At 38.2% G+C, this 15,494-nt stretch overlaps 1 protein-coding gene across 4 annotated transcripts in view; it reads right to left on the bottom strand.

Moving 5' to 3' along the window:
- Positions 1-9,630, bottom strand: part of LOC125770098 (GTP-binding protein RAD) — a 35,099-nt gene extending 25,469 nt beyond the window's left edge. For all 4 annotated transcript variants that reach the window (XM_049439334.1, XM_049439335.1, XM_049439339.1 and 1 more), the window contains exons 1-2: positions 9,506-9,630; positions 6,133-6,411 (exon numbers count right to left, since the gene is read on the bottom strand). Coding sequence is in view for 1 of the 4 variants with exons in the window: in XM_049439338.1 (XP_049295295.1) it covers positions 6,133-6,135 (3 nt within the window). In the remaining 3 variants the exon portion in view is untranslated. The remainder of the gene's footprint in view (positions 1-6,132; positions 6,412-9,505) is intronic.
- Positions 9,631-15,494: the final 5,864 nt, after the last annotated feature.

The following is a 15,494-nucleotide window of genomic DNA, read 5'->3' as shown; positions in this document are numbered from 1 at the left end:
AACGAGAGAAACAAAAAAAAAAACAACCAACACGAACAAATTCCTTGCAATCTTTCGCATGTCAACTATAGCTTATTATAAATTATGTTCCCTACACCAACGGGGGGCTTTACGCAACTCTCTTTGTATCTGTGCGTTTGTTGGGATTTTGCAGCATCATTGACACGACGTAATCAATAAGCATGATGTCGAATGAAATTGATGTTTTAATAAAACGATAATCGTTTGGAAAAAAGGATCGAGGCTAAGTATACTCGTGCGCCTTACGGGTAGACAATTTGCACAACACGGTAGCGAAGATGAATTACCTTCTTTGAGGTAAATTTATCATAAAATGAATTTAAGATTTTATAGTAAACTAGCTTTCCCGGCAAACCTAGCTTTGCCCTTAAACATGCGTTTGGTAATTAAAGGTTTCTAGCAAACATTTTGCGGCCCGGTGGTATGTGATAAACGGCGCCGGTCCACACGGCAGGACCGGGTTCAAATCCCATCCGGACCGTTCCCCTGTAGCATGGACTGACTATCCGGCTATCTGGTAAAATAGGTCTAGTAAGCCAGAAATGGCCGGCGTGACCTGTAAGGTCGTTAAGCCAAGAAAAAGCAAACATTTTGAGTGTTCAATCTTGATTCGTGTGGTAATATTAGAGTGACGATTAAAAAAATGATATCAAATGATATCAAAGCAATTTTTCTTCTTTTTTTGTGGCTCTACTTCTTCTTTTCTGCTACTTCACGATGTATTTCTGGCTTTCTTTGACGATTAGGATTAAATGCCAGGTCCTTCCGTGTAAGGCGCCGATTCCACATGTAGCACCGAGCCGCAAATCACTAAATAGCATTTTTTTTAATTATTCACGCACTTGCTTTTTACTTGTTTATCACTCACTTTACGCTTTAATGAATAAAATTGCACAAATAAATCGTCATGTGTACCTACTTTGATTGATTTATTCGTTAGAACTTTTTTGTTTCAGTAGTGTTCAACATTCGTGTTGAAAAAATGGCTATGCCTACTTGATAACTCCCGTAGGAAAAACAGAAAAGAACTCATAATATTGACCAGAGGCCACCTAGCGAAACGAAAAGTAGCGGTAAACCTATTCTCATACCTAACGAACGTTTAGCGAAAATTTCATACAAATCGGTGCAGCCGTTTAAGAGGAGTTTGCACACTAACACCGCGACACGAGAATTTTATATATATAGATTTATAGTTTAGAATGAATTTCTCTTTCGAAAACTAACTTTTAAGTTTCTAAATGAAAAAAACGTCAGCTTTGTACACTCACTGTTCATATTTTGATTTTTGTGTGGGGAATATACTATTTACTAAATACACGAAATGAATTTCGTAAACTTCTTTTCCCTTTTTTGGCACTATAATTATTTACCATTGATGACATTATTAAACTTTTGGGTAATTTTTTAAGAACTTTTAATTATTGTTATTTTGTTTAATAAATTATGTTAATTGAAAAGAATTTCTAAAAAATGTTACTAAAAATAATATTATTTAAGTAATTTGTTTCAAATTCCTCTTCAATATTTTTTTCAGTATCGGCAACATTTCAAAGCCCTAATAAACATTGATTTAAAATATATTGAATAACAACTTCTGAAAGTAAATATTTATTTTTATCTATTGCTCATCTTCTTGCGATAGATTAATATTTGCTTTACATTGCTTAAGAGTAGCTCGTACTAAGCTTAAGCTCTGCCTAAAATGTTTGATACAACAACAACAAAATCCACCATTTACACATTCACACAAATTCGTCTTTAGCATTATGCCACAATATTCATTGTGTGTTTCCATCCAAGAACGAAAGGACCACACTCTTCGATATTTCCGATTGCGATGCCTCACTGCTCACCACCGGTCGTCCGTTATAAATAGCATAATGTTTTTATAATCTTCAAACAACTTCACATCGAGATCATCATCTACCCTTCGGCTCCCTTCACCTCATCAACACCATCTTCACCGTGCTACGACGTGAGCGACCGGATACTAAAAGATGCGCCACCACTTACACCCCCCGGGGGGCGTAAGGGCGTAAGGGCGGAGGTTAAGAAGGTGTGGGAAACACATGATTCCCATTACAACATCTTTCAGTCTGTTTTGTTTTTTTTTCTTCGTTTTTTAGGGATGTTTATGATGAGTACGATATTTACTTTCGCACACCGCACAACGCCCGCGTAGCGAACTTGCTGCTTCTGGCGATGGAATTTTCGGTGAAAATGTGAGCAAAAACAATCAATAAACAGTCGATCGACCTATACACAGTGCACATGCACAGCACCAAATTCACACATTGTTTGCTAAAATAAAAACACATTACCATACACCATTAAGTGAACATAATATTCATCAAACTTACTTAAGACTAAGATTTGTTTTCCTTCAAGCACCTCATGCCTAACAGCAGAAACACTCTAGTGGCAGCTATTTAGTAGTGGTGAGAGGTTTTTGGTGTTCCGCAGTATACACACGCATGGTAAATATCAACCGTCTGCAGCGATCTAGACATTTTGGCTTGAGTTTTATTTATGCTTCCCAATTCACCCAATGCGAACGGCGTAAAATGGTCTGCAGCACGGGCGGTTTCGGAGGGTTTTTTTTGTAACGAGCCAATTTCAGCTTGAGAATCAGCTTTGTCGTTAACGTATAAAAGCTAGAGATGAGTGTGATTGCTACTGCTGAGTCTTGTGATAGTGATGTAATAGATGTAGAAAATAATTCAAGTTTATTACAACACCAGACGCCAGTGACAGTAGGAAATGGACTGGCCAACAACACGTACTACTATTTAGATTGAAATCCCGATTAAACGTATTCAAAGACTGACTATTCTTATTTACTTGTTTATCGTGTTTTAAATGGTATTCAAAGACTGACTATTCTTATTTACTTATTTATCGTGTTTTAAATGGGTGACCCGGATAAATTGTGTCCTAATGTTACTTTCCTTTTCCATTTTCTTTCTTTTCGTTACTTTTTTGTTTCCTTTCTATCTTTTTTTTTATTTACTCTATTTACTTCTTCCGTTCCTTTACTACTTTTAATTCTTTAGTTACTATCCTTCTTCTCCTTTTGTTTGATTCATTGTTATTCAGTTTTATTCTTGTTCTCTGCTTTCGTTCTCCTCTTTCCTTTTTGCTCCTTTTATTGCTTATTATTATGTTGTTCCGTGTCGTTCTTATCGATCTATTTTGTTCCTTTTGTTTTATTTTTTTCTTTCTTTCTTTCTTGACTTGGAAAAATCGCTTTCATTTCATGAAGGAGTTTCTACGTTCGTTCTCTACGTTCAAAGGTCGATTGATTCGAACCACTTCAACGTCTGCCATATGCAAATCTAGCTACTCAGCTATCGGTATTCCAAGTCCCAAATAGTCAGTCTCAATTTACATAGCAAAACAAGCTTAACAAAAAGCGAAATAAAAATACATAACAAAATAAAAAATAATAAATGAAAAACGTAAAGGAACTGATTTGCTATACACAACTAAACAGTAATAATAGTAATAAAAGTAACTGGTAATTCCTAGAACAAGTTTCCTTAAATCTGCAATAATCGGTACGTGCCTTAAATACAAATAGAAATAGCCTTCTTTAGGAAACAGCAATCACTTTATTTCTAAATGTGGCAACAAACATTTATTGCTAGAACATTTCCTAACAAACGATCACTGTTCAATTGATCTTATCGAACAGATTGTTTCGTTTTATGTACATACCATTCGGCTATCGCATAAGTCGGGTTTAGATTTGAAACAATCCCGAAAGAAATTGATTCCTACCGGCATGTGAAATCGTTCTCTTGGGTTTCACATTCCACATCAGACTATAAACGGACTTTTCGTACACAGCACGAACCGAAAGGTATGTTCTGTCGTATCAATCAATACTACGAGGGAGTTAACAAACTTCTCACCAGCCAAACAGCACCAAACAGACAGTGCTATAATTTTTATGTTTTCTTCAACTTTATTACCCTTGTTCATCATCGTTATTGAGTCGCTACCTTATCGTCTCTCACTCTCTATTTTTTAGCTTTTTTCGAATATCTTCCCACGTCGATAATGGTTGGAAATTAATTGGCTTCATTTACCGTGTGCCACGACATGCAAGCATAACCATAACCGGCTACAACTAATCTAGCCGTCTTGCATCATTATCCAAGATTTGTGTGGGCCCGGTTTTTATTTCGTCCATTTTTGTTTGGTTTTTTGGTTCCATTCTGACGTTTCTTTTCCGTTTTCGCTTGCTGCCCCGGAAATATACACCATTTGTGCTGGATCGCTGCCAATAGGAAAAGGTTTGTTTGATTATGCCATCCCAGACTGTTTCTCATTTCCTACTCGATGGTAGGGAAACCACCAATAGCGCGGAAAAGCGCTCGAAGAATACTGAATTAAACAAAACGGCTAACCTTTTGGGTGCTAGATGGGATATGAAATATTTCCCATAATAGCCATTTGCTCTAGCGGGCAGCTAGTTCTAGTGCGATATACAATGTATGGCGTAATTAGGGACGCGTGTACGATGATTTGTGATGCTCGATTGACTTTGTTAATTACTGTGTTTGTTTAATTAACAAAATGCAAACAAACAATTTTTTTGCTCAATTAATCATAGCTTTTCGAAAAAAAAAATTATTTTTAAATAATTAAATGCTAATAACTTTTAGCAAACGTTTGAAACAAATGTCTGTTTTACCGCTTTAATAATTTTTATATTATTTTTGATTGAATTTTTTGAGTTTCAAAATTTATGAAACATTTAAGCAATTGACATCGCAAAAATGTCAATTTATAGACCTTTATTATATTCACGTGAATTTTGTGAGTTTTATGCAACCATTCTGTATAATTGTTTGGAAAAGTTATTTATACAGCAATATGACAAAAATAATAAGCGAGAGTTTAAAAAAATATTTAAAAAATCCGAAGCCCAAATAATTCTATCATACGAATTACTATCTACCCAAAATAATTATGTTCTAAAACAAAATTATGATGTTTGAGTTGCATTAAAACTCTTTGCAATTTAAAATCAATTTTAAAATTATTTATCGTGTCGTACAAGGGAGTTTTTGGTGTTAAAACTCCAAAGGAACATTGGTCAGCTAAAGTTTCCCATTTCAGTAATTTTCTACGGTAAGTTTTGCTTTTGAATTGGTGCGGTAGAACCATGGCGTGAATTTAATGACTGGAAAATAACTTCAAGATGCTTATAAACATATTTATTGTTGCGCCCTGGTGTACGTATGCCCAGTGCAATGGTTTCCCATAATTTACAGTTTCATCTCCCAAAAAATAACATACAATAAATCACCCATGTCCATGCACCAAACTAACCAAATAATTAAATAAATGACTGCTAATTTACGCAACATTTGCCTTTAAATTAATGAAATTTGTCTTACTGAGACCGACACAATAGTAAAGATGGAAGATGGAGCAAAATATATATATAATGTATTGCGTATAAATATACATAATTCTTAGATTTTAAAATAAAAGGTAATGTAAAAAGTAAAGTAAAGTAAAAGGTAATGCAATAAATTGAAATTTGTTCCTTAAACCATCTCAATCAATCGACACACACCCCGAAATAAAAACGGCAGCACATTACACTCATTGGCGGGACATTTTCAATTAAGTTCCTCTTTCAGCTGCACCACGGCCACGGAACAATACAAACAAGATGCGAAAAAAATTCAATCAAAACCCTTCAACGCCAATCAAACTGCCAAAATCAAATGCAGATTCACAGCGGCTTTTTTGTTGTTAGTTTTTACCAGAGTGAGAGAGAGAAAGAGAGAGAGAGAGGGGGGCAGAGGTGACACAAATTTTGGGGGGGGAATAGTTTTGTTGTTATGCGCCTGTTCGAGAGTGTGGTGTGGCACCCCACCAACAGAAACCACTCGATTTAACTTTCTTCATCAAATTTCAATTTTAATGAGTTTTACCCAACAGAAAAGCACGTCAGCCCAGTTCCCATCGTTCTTTGTGTGCATAAAGTTGTACGTATTTTGGGGACAGCCCAGATTCACCAAAGGCAGTTAGAAACGACTTCGTGGTTTTGTAGTGTTTTTAGAACAATATTACCCAGCCACAACTTACCATTCACAGACTTCGGGCCATCGGTGCATGCGACTCCATTTATTGTCATTCAGTTCAAAACTGCTGCAACTTTCCGTCCCGAGCTGGTGGCGGGAAGCGATTTATTTTTTGCTTTTGCGCCTCACAATCGCTCGTTATCAGTTTTCCCGCTTATCACACACAATAAAACACCATCGTGCACGCAACAGCAACGAAAAAAAAAACCACATTCACTACTACACGGATTTTTGCATACTAATTACACTAACACAAGGTTTTACCTTCACTACGCAACGATTTCTGTTAATAGCAGAAAGGGCATGATTTAATATAAAAACTTCATCATTCACAGTTGTTAATAACTTCACATAATACGATCCACTTGAGCAGATTAAAATCGTCCTAACAATGTTAAGTAGTGGAGCACAAGAAATCTAATTTCAATCGACGAGAGAAAACTTTTGACTATAAAATGCAATAAAACAACCAACACAACTGTATAAAGCTAATCCATCGTTGTCCTTTCCGGTCGTTTGGGATTTTGCACATTTTTCATCCACCTTTTTTCTCCCTGACACACTAAAAAGCGCCACCAAAAGACAAAAACAAAAAAAGGGAAAGTCATCCGAATGATCAGAGCCAAAATTCAATCATATCCATATCCGGTTAGTATTAATTTGCCCAATTTTCGACGACCGACAACGGCCTCGACCTCTCGAATTTATGGGGCGGGGGTTTTGTTTTAGCCTACCTCAGGATAAAGGAAAGGGAAAAACCGATTCCTCTCTTGCTCTCTCTCCCATTTTACTCGAATTTTCCCAACCCCCAAAACACAATACTTTACGGAATACACATTCGATTTTTCGTGGAACACTTTCATGTAACGAACCGGCACATTTGGAGAGCATTTTTTTTGCTTACAGCCATCACTTGTAGCTTCACTTCAACCTTCTCCCACTCCTTTCGCAAAACAGCCTTTCCTGACCTGATTTACGTACAGTGAATGTAACATTTTTCGAACGTTATCACTTATCAGTGAGCAAAGGCTTCTTTTTTTCTCCCCGCGATAATTTTACATCTCTTGCAGTACAAAAAAAAAAGCCTGAGGTTTCTTCTGACCTTCAACAGTTGCGAAAACCAATGAAAAAAGGACAAGGAAAAACAACCTTCTATCGGCCATTTTTTGAACAACGGAAACACGGAACACTTGTTAGGTATTGTGTTGTGTTTGCAATTGGAAAATCGCATCTGTCAACCGACGAGCGAACGAACGAACTAAGAGAGACAACGGCCTTGTTAGTGTCGTTGACGGAGATTTTTTTTGTGTGTGTTTTTTTTTCGTCCCCAACACCACCACCCGGTATGAGACACTTGGCAAAAGAAGTTACCTCAACCCCCTGTTTTTTCCCCTAAACCACCACCCCTCATCACTTGAAGCCGTTTTGCGTTAATTCAAAAACCATTTACTGTACTGTTCGTCATTGTTGTTTTGGAGTGGTTTTTTTGGTTTTACAAAGCGCATTCAAAAATCCGAAGGATTTCTTGTTCAAACCCGCGCTTTCTACTTTCCCTGTTCTTCTTCTTCTCTTGCCTCATGCTTTTGTTTCAAACTGAAAACAAGGCCACTATTTCTGCACACCGAAAGCATTGCGCTAGTGGATGAAAAATACTTCAGTCAATTGGTTTTATTTTTTTTTTATTTTATTGTTTATATTTTGTATTTTTAAGTGGAAGAAAAAAAAAGCTGAACCTAATGGAAATATGACTTGTGTTGACGATTAAGTAGTAGGAACGACAAGAGCTTCACAAGTTGGGTAAAGAAATTTCCTCACATTTTCCCACGATTTGCGACATCGCACATCGTTTTGGGGGGGATGGGGGGTCGGTTGAAGCCAGTGGCCGATTCGATGGTCGTTAGGGATTTTCACTTTTCACCTATATCCAACGTCGTACCAACACGCATGCAACTACAAGCACACACACGCTCACACGCTTTCCTTTCGCGCGAATACTTCCTCCGAGAATTGGAATCTGTGGGGAGGGTGTTCCCCCCCCCAGGGACGGGAGGGGGAAAAGTTGCGGTGTGGAAAACTCATGAAGCGCTGAACACCGATTATTTTTAGCCCCATTGGCGAAGATATTTTCGTCCACAACTAGTGGCCTATGTTGTGCGGCGTTTTTTTCCCCCGGCCTTTTTTTAACCAACGACGGTATGGCGACGACGTCACTTTCATATCTTCTGCTTCACTGACAGAGCACATCCGATCGTTTGTGTGTCTGTGTGTGTGTGTGTGTGTGTGTGTGTGGTTTGGTGTGTTTGTATGTGTGTATGAAAGGGATAGTTTTCCTTTTTTTTTGCTATTGGCAACTCGTCTCACACTTCTTTTCCATCTTCTGAAAAGTCCCCAAACTGATCAAGTTTGCCGACGATTCCGATTTCCGTTTGATCGCTCATCCGTGCCGCTTCCGTTTTTTCGAAAGAGCGAAAGGAATGATATCGTGTTTGTACTGTGTTCAGAAAGCTTGTTTCGAAACACATATTTTACGGTAGAATATTACACCAAAGCACGCAAACAGAGAGAACAGTTCTTTCCTTAACATTGTGTGGTTCACTTAACATCTCTTCCGTACAAAAGAAACAACCTTTATCCCTTATTCTGTCCACAAACCGGTGTATAGATAAAAGTGGATAAAAAAAGCCGAAGAAAAGGTTTGTCTAACACCAGCGAAAAAAAAAGAAAAGTTCACCGACAAAACAACCCCAACCAGCTGATAATAGTCTCCGGTAGCAGAACCCACCAAAAAAAAAAAGATCGAACTCTTGACACACTTTTTCACTACCGTTCTACGCGGCTTTGGTCCATCATTGCCGTGTTGAAGTATCCGCATTCGGACACACAAAGAACCATCACCACACCGTGTTCGGAGCAGATTAAACACACGCCCGAAAGTGGTACACGTTCGGCACTATAAAATCCCCAGCCCGGTTCCCCGATAAAGAGTTCTACTTCTAGGGGCGCGCGTGTTAACTGAAGTTCGTCCACTTTCTTCCACGAGAACACCCCGCGTCACGATACACGCACACAGGAAACCGCTTTTGCACCGAACGGGACAGACACTGGGACACAAATGAACGGTTGTCCGCTGGGAACCGCACTCACCGTGCTCACTTGGAGTCAACTTCACCCTATAAGGGCCCTCTTCGACAAAAAGCGGGGGGGGGGGGTCCTCTTTTTCTGAGGACTTCTGGTGAACCGAACCGTCCCAAGAATGTGCACGGTGTGGTGCGTGTTTGCCGTCACACACTACACCACTGTGTAGCGGAGCGCCAGCAGGTCAGTCTAGTCTGGCCCACCGATTGGGCACCGGATCCGATGAGAGAGTGTGCGATTACCTTCCGAATGCTCGGTCAGAGTGGAAATGAAATCGGTTGCGAGCGCGCGCATTCACAAGACCGTCGAAAGAGCGCGTGTAAGCGACAAAACTGCTCCAAACCGTATGTCCTGCGGTTCGGTTCCACACAACGCAACGAACCTGAACGGTGAGCGTGAGCATTTCAACCGCCCCGAGTGAGCAGTGAGCGAACGCAATTCATGCATTCACTCACTGCTCACTACGGGTGAGACAGATTTGACAGATTGTGAACGATGATGATGATGATGATGATACGATTGCCTTCATTTACGTTTCGTTGTGTACGCTTCAAGTGACATTAAGAAGTGAAAGGTTTACCACATACAGGGCACAAACACAAACACACACCAAGGGTCATTGCTTTTTTTTCCAAAACACGATCCTTTTCCTGTTAATTTTGCTCTTTTCTTTCTCTCTCTCTCGCGTGTGTGTGGTTTTACACATTTCTCTCTGCAACAAAATGCTCACACACATTCTTTCCCTTTTTATATGGCTTATTGCAACAGCTTCCGTTGAAATGGTGAAAAGTTTGTGTGTTTTTCTTCCACATATGACGTCACTATACACTTCCCTTCTTTGCTACACTGAACAAGCGAAGGAGAGCGAGAGCAAAGAGGGAGAGAGGAGTCGAATGGGATATCTCATGCGTGCATTTACTATATCGAAGCGTTTCTTCTGTCACTCGTTTTGCGGAGGCTTTCGTGCGTATTAAGAAACTAACATCGGAACGGATTGATTGTGCGAGCGAAACAACAAACAAACAAAACAAAGCCTTTGATGAGCAACGTAAAAACGTGCAACCAGCAGGAAACACCGTTCAGCGTGGCGTAGTAAACGTAGTAAAAGGTTACCTGGAATTGACATCCATTTTCGGAGAATCGTCTATTTCCAGAGAATCATTGAAAGGCATCAAATCTTGGAACAACTATGACTGACCCGAGCGCGTGTGACGGGAAATGCGTAAAGCTAACACGGCACATTTACAGTTTTGTAGTAAAAAAAAGGTGTTTTGCTTGTTTTTTTTTTGGTGCCGTACGTTCGTAAACAAACTGCCCGTCTGCGTGTGGCTGCTGTTGCGTGGGATAAGGCGGAAATGGCATCTGGGACAGTGTGTATGAGTTTTTTATTTTATTTTCTTCTTTCCCATTTAGTGAGTGCATTTGACACTCCAGTAAGGGGATGAAAAATTCGAGAACCAAAAAAGAGAAGAAAAAATAGGCCATCGTTGATAAAACTCCCATACTCCCAGCAACGGCTGTTTAAACGGGGGGTTTAAGCTCCTTGACAGTGGTTGATAAATTGGTCGAGGGAGTTTCACTACGTGTGCTTTCGTTGTTGTTTTTTTCTCGTTATTAATTTTTCAGTATTTCCCAGTATTACCTATCTTCGGGTGTTTGAAGTGGCACTGTTCAAACCTCACGGTACTTTACGCGTCTACACCATTATCATCATTTATTATTTTTTACCGTGCCTTAAGCCAAGCTAAACATTCCTGCCCTGTTCAACAAGCACAACAAATGGTTACAGAAACCACCTGCTGGATTGTCGGTACGGAAAGTAGTGAATAATATCCCAAAATTCTTTTTATTTTTTGGGTGATAGTTTACAGAAAATGTAACTTTTAGTTCGTAGGCATATTTATTTAAGTATTTTATTTAAGCTAAAATTAAGTTCATGTTGCTGTTCATCTTTTTCAGCCTATAAATCATGTTGTGTGTTTATTTACATGATTTATTCAGTGCTGGGTTTAGAATTGAATTAAGTGTTAGAAATAATAAAAATGGAAATTTTCTTTTTTTTATGATTTAAGGATGAAAGGTGGAAAACTTAAGGCGAAAACTGAGATTATTTTTTTTGTCTTGAGTAACTTCTTAACTCATTATCAATCAGCCAGGCCGTTCTATCTGAATAAAACAAATATTTTTTTTTTATTAATTTTCCTGTCATCGTAGATAGGATTTTTGATGATGTTGAAAATCAAAAATTAAATTAAAATTAATTTAATTTAAAAAAACATATTGTCGGACGCAAAAATGGACTTAAAAGCTTCCATAGAAGAGATAGTTTTTAAGTTAGCGAAAAACGGATATATAAAATGACAAGAAAACTTGCAAAACTAGCAAAAATTTGGATACGGTTCCATTTGGAATAAAGGTACTTAATTATTAATGTCGACCATCTTTGAAGTTTTAAATCTTCGCTCGGAATACTTCAACACCGGTTCACTTTTCGGTTTGTAACATTAGAATGAAATATTTAATGAAGTTCGTTAGGAGTATTAACCAATTTCTTGTTTGTAACAACGACATTGCCCAACCAACAGCAAACAATTAAACTTTGCTTAATCCACACCATTCGGCACACCGTGTGCTCATATGAATGGTTTCGTTTACAACCTCATCAAAAAACCGGAATAGCTCTCCCCAAAAATGCCGCTCCCGAAGTCTTTAAGGTCATTTACGAGAATAAGTCTTCATTCCCGACCCCCCGCTGGTGACGAGCATGGGTCGACGGGGGTTTGATTGCCGTTGGGTTTATTAATATTTCCTCACACAACGCGCACAAACGCGCCGAGAAAACAACAAGAAAAGGCCATTTGTGTAAACAATCAACGCGAGCGGCCGCAGACATTGTGCAGACCTTGCCATGTTTTTGCATGCGTGCTGTACCGACCGTGTACCGTGTGTGAATGTTTTGCTTCTGGTTGTGGAGCGTGTATGTTGTTACTGCTGCTTGTCTCCATTTCATTACGTTCATTACTCTTCGCCTAAGACAACCACGCTGCCCCCAAAACCTTGCCATCGTTTCGGGCTCAAACTCCTCAGACTGGGTCAAGGAAGGTGTTGAGATGAAGGAACGTCGTAAAAATTAAAACATACCCACCTACCCACCGGCCTACCTTCCATTCTTCCCTTGCGCTTCTAGCCTCTGTGGCGTCGGATTCACGGCCATTTGGCCAAATGTTTGTTGCCCTAAGCGCCGCGTGTATGGATAGGAAGGAGAAAAGAATCGCAAAAAAGGAAGATCCAACCCAACTGTAAGCGCACATACCGGTTTGAAATATTAAGGAACAACTAAAGATTAGCATAGTCGCTTTCTTTCTCTCATTGCGTACGATTTACCGGGTCAGCTTGGTACGGCCCTGGAAGGACATTGCGATTTATTATACGCTACCCACATTTGCTATCCTGCTGTTTTATATTTTCGTATCGTGTATATAATTATGTTACCATTAAACACAATTACTACATCACTTAAGAGGCACTAGGAAACAATTAACAAATATTGGAACGTTGGAAATAGTGCGGTTCTAGTAAACGACCAGGCGTCTCCATTGCATGAATTTAATTTAATAATTATTTAATTAGGTATTCCTTTAAATATTTTATTTGTATTCTTTAAATAGACGATAAATGTTTTGTAATCTTTTTTTTAATTTTCATTTAAATATGTTGTCCTTCCAAGGTTTGAAAAAAAATATAAGTGAATTACCTAAGTGAATTGTGTATCAATAATATAATTTTTTGCTTTCAAGCGTTCTACAGAAAATAAATTAATAATCAAAACTTCATTGAAATACTTACTGCTAATTATACAAACCATAAATAAACATTTTTAAATATCTTAGAAAGTAAGTTAAATAGTTAGATAAAACCCGCGAATTTCTCACCCACTGTTTCCCTGCTCAAGAAGCAATTAATTAGCTCCGTCTTCCGTCGCCGCGCGGTTTGGCGATGATCGAATTTCGTGCCAACCGTTACATATCCCATAAAAACACGATTTTACCAAAAACCCTCCACCCATCCCCCCTTCCCTTACCCATTTACCACCACCCGCTTGAACCGTTCAACACCGGTGGCCAACGCTTGCGTAAACAAAGCTCAAAATTCGTCGATTTCTAAATTCGTTCAGCAATTTGCGTGTTGGCCTTATCCGTTTGCGGTTTGTAATTCAAATCCGGCAGCACCACATTGAAACCACGGAACATAAAAACACAAAACGGATAGACGAAATTCTTGATAACGGTGCTGGGGTATGAGGTGTGCAAAAGACTTTTAATCACCTTCTCATCGTTCGGTTTTGTGGGCTGAATGTATCTTTCTTTTTCTTTTTTTATTCTTCTTAAGGTTTCCTTTTTTAATATCTCACCAAACGATGGCGAATGAAGCAAGTGTTTTTTTTTGTGGCAACTGCAAAAATGCACTGCCCTGGAGAATTAACCGGCATCGTGTTGGAAATTTTCGCCTCACCATGAGTTGTGTGGTGCGATTTTATCTTCTACCCTTTTTATTCACACCTTCACCAATTGACTGCGAAGTGTTAACGTTATCTGGCGCCTTCCAAAAGAAAATAGAACCATTTTGATGCTTTTTTTCTTCTTCTTGTAGTAGGTGTTTCGTTCCGTTCGAGCAAGCGAGCCAATGTTTATACTTGTCGAAATAATTGCTTGCACACACTACAAAGGTTTTTTCACAACGCGAGGTGTTGTGCTAACGAAACGCCAACTCTCGCTGGCAATTAAACTTTTATCGTTCGCTGCTAATTGAACTGCCAAATGCGCCAACAACTGTGGGTGCAAGAAAAAATAAATCTAATGCTGCAAGCGGTTGCTCCCGTCCGGTGGATTCGTTTGTGGTTGCAGTTTAGCGCTGAAGCAGAATATTTCTTTACTTGCGCAAAATTGACAAGGCGCCTCCATTACATGATGTTTCTAGTTTCTATGAATTTAAACGTTTACAATTTGATTGAACGTTTGTTTTATGTTTTAAATTTAATTTAAAAACATTTTTGAGCAAATCTCAACAGCTCATTGTGCAATAAAAATATCTTTAAACCGTTTTTACTTCACACTGAAATAATGATCTCGATACTGAAATCATATAATTTCTGTGTCCGTTCCTGTCTTATTTCTAAGCACAAAAATAAAATCTTTGCATTTATGTTGGCAACGCTTGCATCAACACGAATTAGCAACCATTTCGTTTAATATGGCTAGACAACTTAATTTGCTGTAATTAAAACGACCATGCGCCTCCATTACATTCATACTTACTAACACCCACCGTCAGATGGCGGAAGTGTAACAAATTGTTGATCGGTTTGAGGATAAATAATTCATCGAGCACTAATATGTTTCGGGTATTACACCATTTCCAACTCAACCAACCGCGCCATTTAGCAGATGTTTCAAATCACCAGCTTAAGCTTAGACCCGTTCCTAGTTGGAAACGGTCATTTGCTGACGAACGCAGTGCACTAGCTTGGCTACAGGTATATGTCGCTTGGATGCAAGACAAACCAAGCATTCCATTGCGTTTTCCAACATCTTACAACATCTTCTATTTATAGGCGAATGGTTCAACGAACTTCACACACCGTGCTAGATGGTTTTAGGTTTAGTGGTTTTATTAGAGCACGACTTTTCTAATCCGGTTACATGCTCTCTTTTTCTCGTTCTCTCTTTCTATTACATAAATAAACAATCTTTTTAAAGATTTAAATATTAACATTTATTTCGATAATTTATATTTTTTTTTAAACATTGATATCAAATGTCTCAAGCAAAAAAGTGTTTGTTAAAAAAACACAAGTTAGTTTTTTAACAGGGAAACATTTTTTTAATTTTTTAACATATTAAAAAACAGTATTGATGAGGGATTTTTTAACAATATTAAAATCAAGATTAAAAACTATTCAACCATTTCAATACAATGGTACATTACAGTTCTTTAAGAAACTTAAATATCTTATCATTCTTTACATAAAAAAGACAAATAGAAATCGATGTTTAAAATAATATATATACTTAAACCACTAGATAAACTATTTTTTTAACAAATTCATCTACTAAACAGCTCCACGAACCAATAAAAATCATTCGTCTCTATTGAACGCACATCAAAAACACACCAACCCAGTTCGGATGACAAAAGAAAAAATAAAAGTAAGAACAAACAAACACAACACAA

The sequence above is a fragment of the Anopheles funestus genome, chromosome 3RL, assembly GCF_943734845.2.
Source record: "Anopheles funestus chromosome 3RL, idAnoFuneDA-416_04, whole genome shotgun sequence".
Classification (NCBI taxonomy): domain Eukaryota; kingdom Metazoa; phylum Arthropoda; class Insecta; order Diptera; family Culicidae; genus Anopheles; species Anopheles funestus.
The sequence above is the reverse complement of the archived record's forward strand: the minus strand, read 5'-3'. Positions and strand labels throughout refer to the sequence as shown.